This window comes from Sabethes cyaneus, chromosome 2, assembly GCF_943734655.1.
Source record: "Sabethes cyaneus chromosome 2, idSabCyanKW18_F2, whole genome shotgun sequence".
NCBI classification, from domain to species: Eukaryota; Metazoa; Arthropoda; class Insecta; order Diptera; family Culicidae; genus Sabethes; species Sabethes cyaneus.
Genome location: NC_071354.1, coordinates 3,570,430 through 3,587,380, shown reverse-complemented (window position 1 = coordinate 3,587,380; position 16,951 = coordinate 3,570,430). Strand labels below are relative to the sequence as shown.

Sequence of the window (16,951 nt, the reverse complement as noted above, 5' to 3'; positions counted from 1 at the left end):
ATTTATTAATACAAGAAGATAAGTTATGATTTTTTTAGTTTCTTAAATAAACCTAGTGAAATATAATCCTCAACTTAAGCGAAAATATTCTACATTAAAGTAGGTCAACCAATCTCAGCTCTGCAGCGTCACAAATCGACCGCTTCACGCTCGTCAGAAGATCACTCAGTCGGTATCCTCTCGCTAAATTGAACTTGATTAAGGTCAAATATGCATGCCACTAGTAAGCTGTTTGTTACACAACACAACTAGTGCGTAAAATAGTATGAGTTGTAGGTACATTGAATCCGGTTTGCTCCAGCTCTAATCACGGGTTCCTCCTGCTAGTGGCTTGGATGTCACTATGACGTGTGCCATCTTGCACTGAGACTGCTGTTCTGTGCTACTCTGGAGTAGAGCACAAAGCCTGAGTACGCGGCGATGCTACTATAGGTACTACTTAGGTCATGATCCCAGATAGGAAATGATTTCATCCGTACCAAACGTTCGCACATTTTGTCATAACGGCGATTTTCTTTCCATGTGCGGTGCTTAACAAAAACTCTGAATTTATTTCTGACTATTTCATAGTAGAAGGGATTCCTTTACCGAGTTATAGGTATCATGGGGATTTGTGTTTTGGATTCCATAGAACCAGTATAGGCAAAGCATTCTGTACGAATCTTATGCAGGATTGCTATGCACGATTCCAATGCGAGGAATCCCAGAGAATCTATGCGAATCTTTTCGGTTCGTCTGGGATTGGAATGCATATAAGTTTTTTTTTGCTAGAAAAAGTTTGAAACAAGCCCAGCGGAATCACGAGAAATTCATTTTTACCAAAACATCGAAAAACGAACATGAGTCGTAAACGAATACACTGTCATCGGATTTCAAATGAAAATAGTTTTTCCATAGTTATGGATTTTTACATTTCTTCATGTCGAAAAATGCTCTCCTTTTGGCAAAAACTCGTATAAACATCTGTCTTTTGATACCGAAAGATTGATTATAGCTCAGCGGCATTTTGAGATATTGAGATAAGGTTCCTTTTTACGAAAAAAGATCCCCAATGTGCAATGCATAGAGAATTCGTAGGATAGTATCAGGCGGGCTTTATGAGGGCCCGTGCTACAGTGGATCAAATTTTTACTCTCCGACAAATCCTTCAGACATGTCGGGAGTACAACGTGCCCACGCATCATATTTTCGTGGAATTCAGGGCAGCATAGGATACAATCGAGCGCGAACTGTTTTCCGGACAAACTGATGCGGCTGATCAAAGCGGGTCTGGAGCGAGTGATGTGCTACGTGCGCTTTTGGGGGACACTCGCGTGACCTTTCGAATCGCGCAGAGGATTGCGGCAAGGGGATGAACTGTCCTGTACGTTATTCAATATCGCTATTGAAACGGTGATCCGGCGAGCGGGTATCGAAACGAGAGGAACGATTTTCAGCAAGAGTAGGCTAGCCTACTAGCAGACGACCTCGCCATTATTACTAGAAACCTTGGGACGGCGAAGGTAATCTACGCCAGACTAAAACAGAGGCTAGGAGGATTGGGTTCCAAATTAATGCGTCGAAAACCAACTATATGGAAAGAAGAGGCTCCAGAGAAAACGTTTACTTCCCACGGACAGTGACTATTGACGGCGATAAACTGGACGTGGTTGATGAGTATATTTGGAATCTCTGGTCACTCCCGACAATAATACGTGTAAGGAGAAGCTGACCACGTACAAAACGCTAATCAGACCAGTAGTTGTCTACGGACTTAAGACGGTTGCTTTGCTTACGGAAGACATGGGTGCACTTGCCGTATTTAAACGTGTTGCAGACTATTTCTGATGGAGTACAAACGGGTAGCGAGAGTGGCGTAAGCGCATGAACCACGAGTTGGAAGAACTACTTGGAGAGATTCCCTACGTACACCTGGCGAAACCTCTAACCTTATTTTTACCTAATATAAAAGTTCATATGAACCTAATAGCTGCCAACAGTTGTTTATGAAAATGTAAGTAAATTTTCTTAGCGTATTAACCGTAGCGGAAATTCATCTCCTCCTGCTCTCCAGAAAAAGAAGCAAGAAAATAAAATAGGGTAAAAGAAACAACGGTAGAGAGCACAGAGAAAAACGTGTCAAAACTGAACAAACGGGATAGAGAAAGAGAAAAACGCGTGAGAGAGAAAAAGCAGACAGACAGTAACAAAAAGAAAACGTGACAAAATGGAAGTTAAACGGTACATAAAAAAGGAAAAATGTTGGGAGGAAAAAGAAGCAAAAAATCGAGACTTGACAGAAAAAAGGGAAGAGATAAGAAAAAAACGATAAAAACACGAGCAAAACGAGAATAAAATCGACAGAAAAGGAGAAAAAACGATATAGAAGAGGATAAAAGAAGAACTTTTTAGGAGCTGGAATTACAAAACAGACAAAAAAAGAAAATTGAGAGAAAAAATGAAAATGAAAGACAAAAGGAATGAAAAACAAAATGGCAGAAAAGGAGAACATAATAAGAGGGATTACCTACGAATGGCCGAAACACAAATGGCCGAATCACGAATGACCGAAACACAAATGGCCGAAATAACAAATGGCATAATATATCTAATGGAAGAATCACGAACGACCGAATCACAAATGGCCGAATCACAAAAGGCTGCAACACGAATGACCGAACGTCATATTCGGCCGAAAATAATCACGGTTCCTGCACAAATGTTGGGTATGTGCTGTCCTTACTCGGTGCTGCTCCTTCGGACTTAACTAAGGGATGATCCCTACTAGTCAATAAACCTAGGAAAATGCATGCACCTAAATAGTAGTGGTTTCTGCGGGGGGGCTGCGGACCCACAAGCAGAGGCACTTATGCGCATTCCGGGGTTATAAGTCGCCTTCCAGCATTAGGATCCTTCCATATAATAATCAATTTCGTTGTACCAACTTTAACCCACGTGATGATTTGTTTGTTTTGAATTGAGAAGTGCCATATTTGCTTCAGACCTTGAATCCTTAAGGTTGGCAATCCACTCTATCATCCAGCCTTCCACATTTATGATATCAATAGTAATACTATTAATAATATGATATTAAGATGAAATGTGGTATATATGAATAAAAATAGAACAATCTCACCAGTAGTCCTTCGTATGGAATAGAGTAGCGTCCTTTGAGGTTCCATAAATGCTTCTAATAGTTTAATTTAATTTTTTCATTCTGGTATCCGTGTGTAGTGTTAAAACTCGTTTTGGGCAAAGTTTTTACTATATAGCAGGAGATGCTTCATAAGCTTAAACAAAAAAAATCATGCCTCGATAGAAGAAAAGAGGAAAGTGGGAAAAACAGGACAAACGGGATATATAAGGAGAAATGGTAAAACGAAAAACGAGAAAGAAAGGAGAAGAGTTATAAAAAGCCGTACCCTGGCAACGAAATAAAGGGAAGTGAATAGACGGAAAACGGGACAGAATATAACGAGAAAAAACAGTAAAAAATAAAAGCAAAATTGAAAATAAGACCAAATGGGACACAACAGCCAACGCGAAGTTCAATTTCAAGTTCAATTTCAATAAAAACCTTAATTTGAAGTAAAGCTTCAAGCCCAAATTAGTCTATATTCGAGTCTAATTTGCTGTCCTAGGTCAAGACCGCTTTCAAGTACGATGATTTCTAGTCTAGGGGTCACTTTCGTACTCTAGGACATGAACCCCTCCAACGCACTGGAAGTAAGGCCCATCGAAAAATACTGGACAGTCACTACGGAAGCATTCCACGTAGGTCAAATCTGTGCAAGACATTAAGAAAAAGTGGGTTTCCGTACAGAAGAAGCTGCTGCCAGATGTTTTACAGAACCCTATGAATGGAGTTAAGCGTAAGGTGCGTGCATACGGTTATGGTATTGAAGTTGACTGAAATAACTGTGCCAAAAGCTCACTAAAAGGTTATATTTTATTGTCTGAAAATTTGAAAAGGATTGGTCAACTAAGTAATTTTCTACAGCGTTTTTCCGTGATGCAATTTCATGTGGGACACCCTTTATAACCTCTGAAAATGCTAAAACCGTTTCTTAAAAAGGCATTCTTGATCTCGTGCTAAGCGACTTCAATTTATACTATAGGAACCTTTTGGTACTACAAACACATATTTAGAGTGTTTTGAATTTTTTTCGTAACGTGCATTTTTAATTCAAAATCAGCATTGATTTTATTAGAAAGTGGAGACGAATGTTAATTTTACGACTGTACTTCAATATGATCTAAATTATTCGATTAGACTGCGTAGATACTGAGAATAATAAAGAATGGCAATGGTCCTAACACGTCATTAAACTAAATTAAATTAAACTACTCCTTAATGCACATTCTAATCTTCACACTTCCAGAGAACCATCCTGCTGCGGTGGGCTGCATCTGCATGCCGTGCAAGTGACAGAAATCCACCCGTGCGTGATTGTTTGGATGACGTTAAGCCGGGGCGACGCAAAAGCGACCCAGCCGGCTGCGCTAGCGAATGGCGTTAGGTTACTATGCTCAAATGCTCGTACGTAGGACCTGCTAGCGGTCGCGGCCTCATCTTACTTTGCCGAAAGCATGCAAATCACGCTCTGCAAGCGTGCCATCAGCTGATATCGTAAGACGACGCGAGACAATGAATGAACGTTTGTATTCTTCGCCTTTTATGTGTCGCGTGTATGCGAGCAAGATGTATCTTATCACTATCGAGTGCGGTTCCGTTCTCGTCCCGGTGGGGTGCTCGGTGCGCGTGTGTTCCTCCATGTGTTGCTCTCCGCCTGTGTTCGGTTTAGTTGGATGGCGTCTGACGCGTTCGCTGTGTTCACGCTTGTAGTACGCGTAACACAGACAGAATAAATATATAAATAATGGGCTCGAGCGGAGTTTCGGAATCAGTTGTATTCAGAACTTCATTCGGAGCGGAGCTGATTTGTTTTTGCAGCGTATTGCGATATGATTGATTGTATGACCTCGAGTCATTGATAATTTAATTGCCCTAATTACAGAATAGTACAGACAGTTACAGAATAGTTTCATCGGTGAAGAAAAACAAATTGTATAGTGAATTTTGTGGTGGAAGTGTGTTCGGAAAGTGAAAAGGACATTGATTCAGCTCGGTAGTGCAGATTCTAAATTGATCCCTCGTCTCGTAATTGAAAGGAATGCCCTTTAACTGCAGTCGCGACTGTGTAGGTATTAGATACCGCATCAATTCCCTGCATCAGACCTGGAAGTGGCTGCATCAGACCATTGCCCTGCATGAGTATCTTATCTCCATGAGCAATTCAGAAGCAGACGTCACTACTAGCCAAGAATTCGCCGAGTGCCAGTAATCGAATTCAACCAATTCAAATCTACTGTCAGCCGTGCCCTACTATCCGTTAATTAATAGCTCAACCGGGAATTTATTAAGTAAGGAGGATCGAAGATTGCCAACTTTTTTGTGTGTGAAAAATAAACTGTCATTTCGTGCCTACATTCTGAACTAGTCATCGGTCGAGTGAGTGAGAAGATCTGAAGTAATACTCTGTAGATGCGCATTTAATCCCTCAAAGACTACTGCCAACCTGTAGCAAGAAAAAAAGCGAAGGGTGATATAATTTTAGAAATCATTAGACATTACGTGAGTCAAGTTCAAACTGTATTCGAGTGAATCTGCCACTAATTTCCGGTAAAATCGTGACAGCGTGTTAGGCCTTGCGGACAGTGAGTTCCGGCCAGCCAAATTCGAAGAGCAGTGCAAAAAGTAGAATTATATTTAGGACAAAGAGACCAAAATAAAAAGCAAGATTTCCAAGATGGCCGCACTTCTTCTGCAGCGCTTCAACACAGCCGCACTCTCGTTCGGCAAGCTGTATGTGGCAGCGGGACCGTCGCCCAACACAACGCTGCTGGCGCGTTCTATCACCACCACCAGTCCGGTTCGGAATCAAAACAACAACAACGGCAACAAGAGTAAACAGCTGTCCGCAGCTGATGTAAAGAAGATTCCCGACAGCGAAGTGAAAAAATCGGTCTTTATATCGCAGTCCAATGACATATTCGCCAACCTGGCCTTGGAGGATTGGATTTATCGGAACTTTGACTTTGCTCATCATCACATTCTGATGCTTTGGATTAACAAGCCGACCGTGGTGATCGGACGGCACCAGAATCCGTTTGCCGAAACGAATGTGTCGGCACTGATGCAAAATGGAATTGAACTGGCCCGCCGGAATAGCGGCGGTGGCACGGTGTTTCACGATCTAGGCAATCTAAATTGTACCTTCTTTACGCCGCGTGCTCGCTACGACCGGAAATACAACCTAAACTTAATCACCCGTGCGCTGTATCGTGAATTCGGCATTAGCGCCGAAATATCCGACCGGGACGATATTACACTGCTCGGCAAAAAGGTAAGCTATGCGTAAGAAATGAAATCGATGTTACCTTTTCTGATTAGAGGTTATTTAACTTTCCCGTACCTACGCAGAACCGGTTTTCGGTTAACGCTGCAGCACGGTCCGATGCAAGAGTAATGATAGCTATACCTAAACTAGTTACGTGCGGGAGTGGCGGCAGCGAATGGAAGAAAAAAAAGATAGAGCTAGGGCAAGAAGCGAAGAATGCAACCACAATCTGTGAGTCTCTTAGCAACCAAGCTAGTCAAGCATGGAATTTTCCACTTCCAGAATCACGTAGAAAAATGCTTCATGCGTGTAGGGTAAAAATATCGATGGTGACACTTTTCTATTCGTCTCTGTTGATTACTGTAGACATTTGATCAATAAAATGGCTTTTCCGATTTTTTTTGCTATAATCTACTGTGATTCAGTTTAGCATCTAACGACGAAAATGTAAATATTTAATATGAAAAATATTACCAGGACTTTTGATTAGCTCTACTGAAATTTTAAAACTCTTAACATTAAAATAATACTTTTTGTACATACAAAGACACAGCAACACGTTCATTCTGCCAGTTCTGAGAGAAATGAAAATGTACGCCCCTAAACGAAATCGTTGTGCTAGGAATTTCTGCCACCTGTAAGGATGAACTGCAACCTGACTGTAACTATAAATGTCTGATAACAAAGCGTTCTCTGTGTTCGTAACTGAGGATGTGGAAGAGCATTTGGAAAATAACTCATTGTCACATATATTTTTGTTTTCATCTTAAGCGGCGGCTTTGATCTGTAAATTTCTTTTCTAGAGATGCTTTGAAATCTGAAATGGTTAGCAGTTAATGCAATTCTACTCTTCTGTTGGGCACAATTGATTTACTTATCGCAAAAACGCCGGCCAAACAGGTTGAAAACTTCGGACTTCCCTGTCCAGTTATGAGATTTTTATTATATTAAATTTAACAGCAGAGGCAGAAAACATGGGCCAGCCTGGGCCCAGTGAACATGAAATTGGATTTGACATGAGATAAGAATGTGAATTTTAATTGGCGTTCAGACTTCAACTTGGACTGTTTTATTTGAAATTGGACTTAAAACTGAACTGGAAATTGGACCTAAAATTAAACATGAAATAGGGCTTGAAATAGGACGCAAAATTGCACTTTAAATTAACCTTGAAATCGAAATTCAAATTTGCATTAAAATAAGATTAAAATTGTTGATGTTGAAATTGAAATTAGGCTCGGATTGATCTCATATTGAGCTTGAAATTGGAACTAAAATTGAATATGAAATTGGAGAGGACTTTCCCCTAAAAGCTTTGTGCCGTGAGTCGAAATCTGTAAGGATAAGAATGGTAGTATCTTGAAAGGCGATCGTGAGGTGACCGAAAGGTGGAAGCAGCACTTCGATGAACACCGGAGCGTTCAGGCGGAGAACGATGGCAATTTCGACAGTGTGACAAACAAAGAGTTTAGCCCCAACGATTTAAGGAGGTTGTCATGTAGCTAAAGAACAATAAATCGGCTGGGAAGGATGGCATCAGAGCGAGCCTATTAAAATGAGACCAGAAAAGCTAAACACTTGTCTTAATCGGATAATTGTTTGGAATTTGGGAGATAGAACGGCTACCGGAGGAGGGCAACTTATTTTCCGATTGCGAACATATTTGTGGGAATTTATCAAGCCGGCGTCGTCGAAGGTCGGTCAACAGCGGATCAAATATTGGCACTGCGGCAGATCCTCCTAAAGGACCGTGAATACAGTGTTCCCTCGCACCATTTGTTCGTTGACTTTAAAGCCTCACATGATACCATCGACCAAAGAGAGCTAAAGAAAATCATGGACGAGAACAACTTCCCCAAGGTGATGGTCTCTCATACCTGCTGTTCAACATACAAGGTGTTATGAATGGAGCTGATAGCAATACGCGGACACGTTCTTCAACAAATCCAGCCAATTCGTCTGCTTTGCCGATAATATGGATATTATCGACAGAACATCTATGGCGGTGGCTGAACAGTACTCCAGACTGATGCACGAAGCAGAAAAGATTGGGTTCGAGGTAAATACGTCTTAAACAAATTACGTGTTGGCTAGCGGAACCGAGGCCGACCGATACCGCAATAATCTAACGATAGCCGGCGACGAGTTTAAGTTAGTCGATGAATTTGTCTACCTTGGTTCACTGGTAACGGCGAACAATGACACCAGCTGTGAGATTCGGAGGCGTATTATCAGCGGAAGCTGTGTTTATGCTTACTATGGGTCCCATAATCAATTGCGGTCGAATAGACTAAGCACTCGTATGAGGTGCAGCCTCTAAAAGACGCTTATTAGACTGGTTGTTCTCTACAGGGACGTGGACAATATTCGAAGAAGACCTGCGAGTGCTCGGAGTTTTTGAAAGATGAGTGCTCGGAGTTTTTGAAAGACGAGTGCTAAGAACGATCATCGTCAGCGTACAGGAGAACGAAGCATGGCGAACCCAGTATTCAAAAGGTGGTTACTTTAAAGCTGTACGGATCCGATGGGCAGGGCATGTTGCAACTATGCTAGACAAGTACCGTGCAAAGATGGTAAAGCAAAGCCTAGGTACTACATTCCGTTATCGAAACCTGACCTTCATGTTTTTATACAACAGACTGCAGCCAGCTATTAAACTAACAGCCTCTCCCAGCCGAGATTCGAAAATACGACGACTGGCTTATTAGACCAAGATCGTACCTCGAGGCCAACTGGCAGGCACCTTACAAAGAGGGTGTTTGCTTCAAATTCGGTAGGAACAAGACTACCAGGGGTGCAGCAAGCTCAAGACGGTGAGACCAGGTGAAGCAAGATCGGGCGGAGAGTACTCAGTGTCCAAGGAATTGGAGAGCGGTGGCCCACAACTAAGTAAAATGGAAAATTTTTGTTCATTATGCTTTGTTTTAAGATGGCAAGCCAGCTAAACGAAGAGATCAAATTGGACTTGAAATCGGAGATAAAGGGCCCTGTTCTCACAGTCCCTCACCTCACCTCACCTCACTTTTTTCACGCGTCCTATCCTCACAGTCACCCTCACCTCACCTTACAGGCCCCATTTGATTTGTACAGTCACCAAGCTGAGCGGAGTCACCCAGGTGACTCTTAGAATCGCGAATACTCGCGTAACTTTTCACAAAGACCTAAGTAACATAGAGAGCCATCTACATAGAGTAACATAGAGGCTCTAGGTTAGGTGACTGTGAGAATAGGGCTCATAATTAAGATTGAATTAGACATAAAATTAAAATTACATTTGAAATTGAAGACAGATGTCAATCAGGGATAAAATGATTTATAAAACTATTCATTCTCATCGGCGAGACGCAAACCAGATCTTCAGGGATTCTGAAATCTGCATCCTAATGGCATTCCACAATTTTAAAGCAAAACTTCCCAGGTTATACTCTCAGCATTACAAATACGATAAATATCAGCCTGTATGAATTCGAGATTTCGAAGATGATATTTGAGCTCCCATCATGTCTTTTGTCATAGTTTTGGCATGTCCCAATTGGCACCAACTGTGGATCACCTGCAGCTGCGGATTGTAAAAAAGTACCGGCGGCACACAGGTTTAACCAGAATAACAAATTGGAACATTGTTATACATTTTTATTACCTATAGGTTTGTGTTAAATAAGTTAAAACCATAGTAAAAACTATCTACCTACTTTGCAAAATCTTATAAAAAATTGCGATTGTGTACGAAACATGTTACGCGTTCCATATATTTTAGAACCATTTAGCGTTGCAAACAATTGGAAGATTTTTCCCATGAAAAACATTGAAAAAGATGAATTTCTCGTTTTATGTATTAAGGTACTACATAACAATACCTACATCTAAAATTCGGTTCATCCAAGGAAAACCAGTTACGGAATTTACTTGGTCCAAAACAAACTGAGTTTTGGAACCCATTTCGTTTAACCTGTTTTGTCTCCAACTACATCTATGTTCAACGCATGGTTCTGTAGACCAGTAAATTCTTCGGTCTTGTGTATAAGCATCAATATTGTTGATTCATGTTTCTGTAGCGAATGATGGATAAAAAGCAATCAAAAGCCATTGCCATTGACATCCGGCAATTATCTGACATTACCCCATTGGTGTTGTTAACTGTTTTGATAAACAAAATCCGGTAGTTTCTGACATACTTATGTTTGCTTGTGAGCGGAAAGACGAGCAAAGCAGTTGCCTTTCTGGATGCCTCGCAAAATCACACCGACCCAGACAAGGTTAGCAACCTTTGCAAGTGCAATGATCGGTTGTAAAGTACCTCTCGGTTAACGTGACTATTCGCACGAATCCTTTTCAGTGCGAATCGGGAATTATTACTACTGATAAAACATAAACCTAGGAAATATATTTATCATACCTAAGTAGTATTATTTCTTTTCAGTCTCTTGTCTAATCTAAACCATTGTTCTTTGTTCTCTATTTTTTTCCTTCTAGATTTCTGGAACAGCTGCTAAACTAGGTCAACCAAATGCTTATCATCACTGCACACTGCTCGTCAATTCGAACAAACTTCATCTCGGCGAATCGCTGACCAAAGACAATGTAAGTGCAAATGTTCGTTCACAATTAATAGGTACCTTTTGAGTCGTTCTCTTTCCTTGCTGAGGAAACTACTAATAGTCTACAATTGGTTGAAACCGTTGGAACGTACCGAAACAGAATACGTTCGACGACTGAATTGAAGGACCACCTAGGAAAACAACATATTTATTAATAGTTGTTTTGACTGCGAATCTGCGGGGTTTCGAGCCGGCTCTCGCTCTGCAAAACAAAGTTGTAGAAGTTCCCAAGCGGGAAGAAACGTTTATGGTCCTATTTTTCGCTGATATGTAAAATGTAAATTGTGTGCACAAAGCACAAACATGTTTTTATTTGCACCGGTGCGGTGGCTATATCATTCCTTACCATGAAGTTGTTAGGGACTTTGTTTTCATTGCCAGTTGATAAGACGAGAACACGCGTTAGTATTTAAGCAGATGTATTTGGACTTTAAACTGACTGACTTGCTCGAGGCGCAAGCAGAGTCTAGTATCATATTGGGGCCAGTAAACTGGTTCGAACCCAAGCCGAGGTTTGTGTTATCGATACCGCTCGTGCAGATGAGGTCGTTTTATTTACCGGTGTCTCACCATATACTGCCGTGAATCGCATATCAGTCCCATATGTATTTTTTGTGATTTTGTGTTTAATCGCTAAACAGTATTAGTTATCATTGTTCTTTAGGTTGTAAGAAAAAAATAGCTAGTTTCATTTCAAAAAATATGAAAAAAATATCAGGTCAGTTTGTCCCATCTTAAAAGTAATCGCATATCAGTCCCACAGCGGTGACCGCAGGAAGAAGATATAATATATCACATACTTTAAAGCTCAAATGAATGATAACACAATTTTATCAACTCTTACGTACTTTATTTACTCATATTTACTCTTATTAGAGATTAAATGTTAGCAAACATCACAGATCGTTCATCAAATATGCGTTCACTGGTTTTGTTCTGGTAATGCAATCCAAAATTGTTTTTTAGTTTCGTCTACCAATGGAACGATGGTTTTAATTAATGATTTTTTCCTTCCATCATCAATCCCTTTTGGTTGATTTTGTCTTTTCAAATGTTTTTCAATATCAAAGTCATCAGACATGACTTGTTTTTCTTGCTTCGTTGTAAAAATCTTGGTTTTGGTTTAACCCATTCACAGAGTTGCTGTAATGGAATTCGTATGATCCTTTTTTTACAACTACGTATCTGATGTTGTCGATATAGGGTCGAGGCTTCAACTTATTTAAAACATATTGAGATACGCTAAAACCATTTGTAAAAAAACTGTCGGGAAGCATATCCATAATTTCAACGTTGTTTTTGGCATTTCGTACCGCATCCTTGAAATCAGAGTATGTGATTGGTGGATTTTGCTTCATGGCACCTTCCACAGCGGCATGGAAGCTGTCGGCTGACATAAACGTGTGCCCAGATTCAAAATATTTGAGAACCAGTTCTTCCATTTGAACATTCTTGGAGTTCACAAGAATGATCAAATGAAGGAAGAGGTTCCAATTTTTGTTCTGAGCAGCACAGTTATCCAACCATAGAACAAGCTTCTTCGCTTCTCTAAATCGGGTGACAACGCGATGAAAACAACTTAAAAGGTCATTTGAAGACCGACCGCTGATGGCTTCGTTCCAAACACACGCGAGCACCGGTTCTGTACGGGCATATTTTCCGACAGGGGCAAATGTCTCGTTGAAGGCAATAAGCCGCTGAGAAAAAACTACCGTTTTTAATCCATTGAATGACCTTTTTGAAAAAAGAAAAATGTAATGAATGTAATTTCCTGAAAATATTTTAATAACTTCTTACGATACCTTTTGTAGATCTACCGCCAAAACCACATTTCCAGCTTTTACCGAGTCTCCGTCCTCACGGTACTCTGCACGGGATGCTTTAGCTAATTGAAGGTGCTGTAAATATTCTTCACATATACGGCAAGAGGTGTCCAAAGGCAGAATTTCAATCGAGTGTCCAGATGTTTTTTGGTGCTGTATTGCCGAAACGCATGATTCGCACTGTTCGTGCCCAAGTTTGACTAACGATACATTCATATCCCTCATAACTTGGCCGTAAAACTGGTAACTCACGCCGTTTTCGTGCGTTTCACAGTAGTTACGGTGCATTTCCTTCTTAGATAAATCTGATGGTAAATACAATCTATTTGGAGCATGGGCACGACGGTAATGTGAGATGGTAGGATTGTATTTGTTGATGTGTGCTTTAACTGAATCGCGTTTTTGAGTATTGCGTACATATTTTCCTCGTTTAGGAGCTTTTGAGGGATGATGGGCATCTTCATTATCTTCAGCATCATCAACAAATCGATAAATAATATTTCTATAATTAAACGTTCAAATATTACGTTGATTTTAAAATAAAGTTAAATACTTACCCACAGTGCTCTCCATACCCCAGAGTATTGAGAAAAAATTTCCTGCAGACGATCGTAGATTCATTACTGCCCACTGTTCGTATACAGAAAATATACGAATGACGCTTTCCAAGATGCTCTTCGGTAATACGATACCGGTTTCGTTTTTTAACAGTTGCTCGACGAACCCTTTCTCTCACAAAACATTTCTGTCCGGCCGCGTCTAATTCCCAGAAAGATGTATTCATATCGATCCTGTCATCCTTTGAGACCAATTGGCTGCACTCCTTTTTACAGCCACAATCTTCCATTATAGCATAATGAGCAAGACGCCGTTTTTTCGCCTTATCTAACTTCCTAATTTCTTTTCTAGTACGCTTTCTGGTTAGTTTTGACGATGTCTGGACATGTTTGTTTTCAAAAAAGCTGCCATCCGAATCATAATCCAATCCCAAAGATTCGTCGACATTTTCTTCAGCTACTACAACACCAGCACCAGTTTTCTCAGTTTCACCGGCTGAAACTGATGAATTGTCAAAACATGACCAAAACTTTTCAATTATTGTTTCGCGGCATGAAAACCGTTCAAAATCATTCGAGTCAAAACCAACACAATCTTCTTCATCGGAACTATCATCGTAAGCATAACACGCTCTAAGAAAACTTAACGAGGACATTTTTAAGGAGCTATTAAAACTTTTAAATAAACAACACTTTAAACGAAACAATCAACTTTGACAGTTACACCGTAAATAGAAACCGGTCATAGTGGGACTGATATGCAATTATTTTGCTGTCTGTCATGCAAAATAATGGCATATCAGTCCCATTGTTGTTTTTTTATACAAAAATATTATAATTTTATTGTATAGTACTACAAAAGTATTAAAAACATTGTAATACATATTCTTGAGTCAAGTTAATAACGATATGTCATGCAATATTTTTCTTATCTTGATAAACATGATCATAGCTTTCATCACTGTTTTCTCCGATTGATGAATTTCCATATGGGACTGATATGCGATTCACGGCAGTATAGGCTGATTGACAGCTGGCTTACTATGCGTCGTCCGGGTACTCTTATCTGCGTTCGTTTACTGATGCGAGAAAAAAAGATGTTCCAATTTGGTCACTTACTGAACGCGTGTCTCGCATTGGCTTGTCTTCTGTTGGGGTGTTGTTCACAAAGGACGTCTGCCGAACAGACAAATGAGGGCGTCCTACAAATGTACTTTTTGCCAATTGATTTGGCAAAAATGTACGATGAGATCAGCGTAGGCGTGGGCATTTAAAAATATACAGGACGTCCTTTGTGAACTAATGATGTGTTTATTTTCGTTTCCAACGTGAACCATTCAGTTGCAGAGTAAAGTCTAAACGACAAAGAATGATGCATTTGTTTGTAGAAAATGCGCAATTCCATTTAAAGTACTGGATTTTGACCATACCGCTTTCAGAAATGCGACGTTAGTCATAGAAGTCTGTTTATATTATTTATATTGCCACACCGCGGTGTACCGGTCGCCTACTAATCAATTTAAAATACCCACCATACAGGAGACCTCCATCGAATGAACTCCCCACCCGAATCGCACACGCCTGCTAATCTAGACATTATCTTTCTCTTTCAGGCCGAAATCATTAGCAAGGCCACCGCATCGGTGCCTTCGCCGATTAAAAATTTGGTCGATGTGAACCGTACGGTCAACATCCAGCAGCTCTTATCAGCCATCGGGTAAGTCCGTTTGTACTGTAATTGTATGGTCTTATCAAACTTGCAGCGTTTCTAATTGTTCGAAACTCTACCCACTATTAACACAGATATGAGTTCCTGCGCACTCCGGCTACGCAACTAACCGACGGAGGCCGTGACCAACTGATGAAACAGCTTGGCTTTCAGCTGATCAACCCGACGGAAAAGTGGTTCCCCGGTCTCAATGAACTGCGGGAGAATTTCGCCTCCTGGGATTGGCGTTTTGGCAAAACACCCAAATTTGCGGTGCAGAAAAGCATTCAACTCAAATCAAATCAAGCCGACGGCAGTCAGCCTTACGAGATGAAAGTGAAGGTCGAGGTTGAAAAGGTTTGTGCTAATATCCTTTAGAAAAATCAACTTTGAGCGTTACATGTTTGATCGTATCTTTTAATAGGGTCTCATTCAGGAAATTAACCTGCTGATGCCGGGACAGGAGCCGATACCCGTGGTTTCGAATATGGTTGGTAAACCATATCTTGAGGATTGTTTCAACGGTATCCTGGAAGCAATGAAGGGAGCCAGTGCTGAAAACATGAAGCATGCCATGGGTTTATGAGATCATAACCGGGACGAGTAAACCGAAACGGTGCTATCACAGCTGGTGCTGCCGGTCGACCTCCTCCGTCTTACTCATCCAGAACTGTAGACTCAAAGAGCGCGAAATGTTGTTGCTTGCAGTAGTTTCCTTTTGTCACCTGGAGGAAAAAGTAGCGAAATGTATAAACAACTGTCGAAGTGATTCGTCCGACAAGGTGAAACCACGATTGTCATCCATTTCGGAAGATAGATTCGGTTGATTTCTTCTTTTACAATAAAAGACTGACACCAAAATTATTACAAAGTTACAAAAAGAATGAACTTATGGTTAAAATTTTCGGTCTTACTGTATAGACTGTAATCGTACTACTAGAGTTAAAACCATCGCTAAATTTCAAAGTATAAGGCCGAAAAAGGATTGGTTCGATGTGATACCGTGGGTTCAATGTTGCAGGAAGCGCTCAAGGATGTAGTCAAATCTAGCGATTTCTCCATCCGCCACAAAACAAAGAAGTTGGGAATCATCGCCTTATGGGTTTAACTTAATCGTGTAAAACGTAGCTTATTCAACTAATCTTAGTTTAAAGTTATCAGTAACGCAGGATGTGTATTTCATTCTTTTTTGATAAGTTTTTTCTTCTTTTTTTATGTTTCTACTCGCTTTCCAGCCTAGCTATGTCGTACTTTTCAATTAGTTTTTTCCTCTTGAAAATGAAATAGCTTAATCAAGAATACAAGTCATATCATTTACGTTTAGGATGGGTTTTTTCTTCTGTGAGCTATTAATTAACAAGTTATTGATTTTTTTCCAGTTGAACTGTATATCTTCTAACCCAGAAAAAATACATCACGATTTCGAAAATGCTTTTGCGATATTTTACTAGCGAAATAACCAATGTTTATTACACATGCTTATATTAAACATTTAGAATAGTGATAATGATGAGTAGCTGAATCTGAGTACTAAACTAAATACTAAATCACGTGCAGAAAAAGTATGGCAATAGGTTGTCCACAATTAGTAATTGAACGCACACAGGAGTTTTTTTTTTCTCTTTTGCACTTGATCAAACTAGATAGTTGTTAGAAGCTCAGCTGTTGGTCGATTCGCGTGATCAATTGTGACAATAATATAATGAAACAGGATTAAAGATAATATGAATAAAAAACAATAATCGTAAATGTTTTGTACCGGAAAGCAAAGAACATTCAGTTGAAAAACTGAACTCATGCATCGATGACACAAACCATTTGCAGTTAAGTTCGTATCAGATGAAACGTGGATCGATCATGGATTACTACTGCTTCATTTGAAGCT

General features: G+C 40.2%; 1 protein-coding gene across 1 annotated transcript; it reads left to right on the top strand.

The window, feature by feature from the left end:
- Positions 1-5,342: 5,342 nt before the first annotated feature.
- On the top strand, positions 5,343-16,809 carry LOC128738945 (lipoyltransferase 1, mitochondrial). The gene is made up of 5 exons (XM_053834443.1): positions 5,343-6,386; positions 10,854-10,961; positions 14,972-15,075; positions 15,162-15,423; positions 15,491-16,809. Exons 1-5 carry the CDS (start codon positions 5,790-5,792, stop codon positions 15,650-15,652), a joined length of 1,233 nt encoding a protein of 410 aa, XP_053690418.1. The 5' UTR covers positions 5,343-5,789; the 3' UTR covers positions 15,653-16,809.
- The last annotated feature ends 142 nt before the right edge of the window (positions 16,810-16,951 follow it).

Excerpts from the sequence above, each read along its gene's own strand:
- LOC128738945 (XM_053834443.1), top strand. The coding sequence starts at position 5,790 with ATGGCCGCACTTCTTCTGCAGCGCTTCAACACAGCCGCACTCTCGTTC. Across the intron at positions 6,387-10,853 it reads TTACACTGCTCGGCAAAAAG|ATTTCTGGAACAGCTGCTAA; the intron begins GTAAGCTATGCG and ends TTTTCCTTCTAG. Across the intron at positions 10,962-14,971 it reads AATCGCTGACCAAAGACAAT|GCCGAAATCATTAGCAAGGC; the intron begins GTAAGTGCAAAT and ends TTTCTCTTTCAG.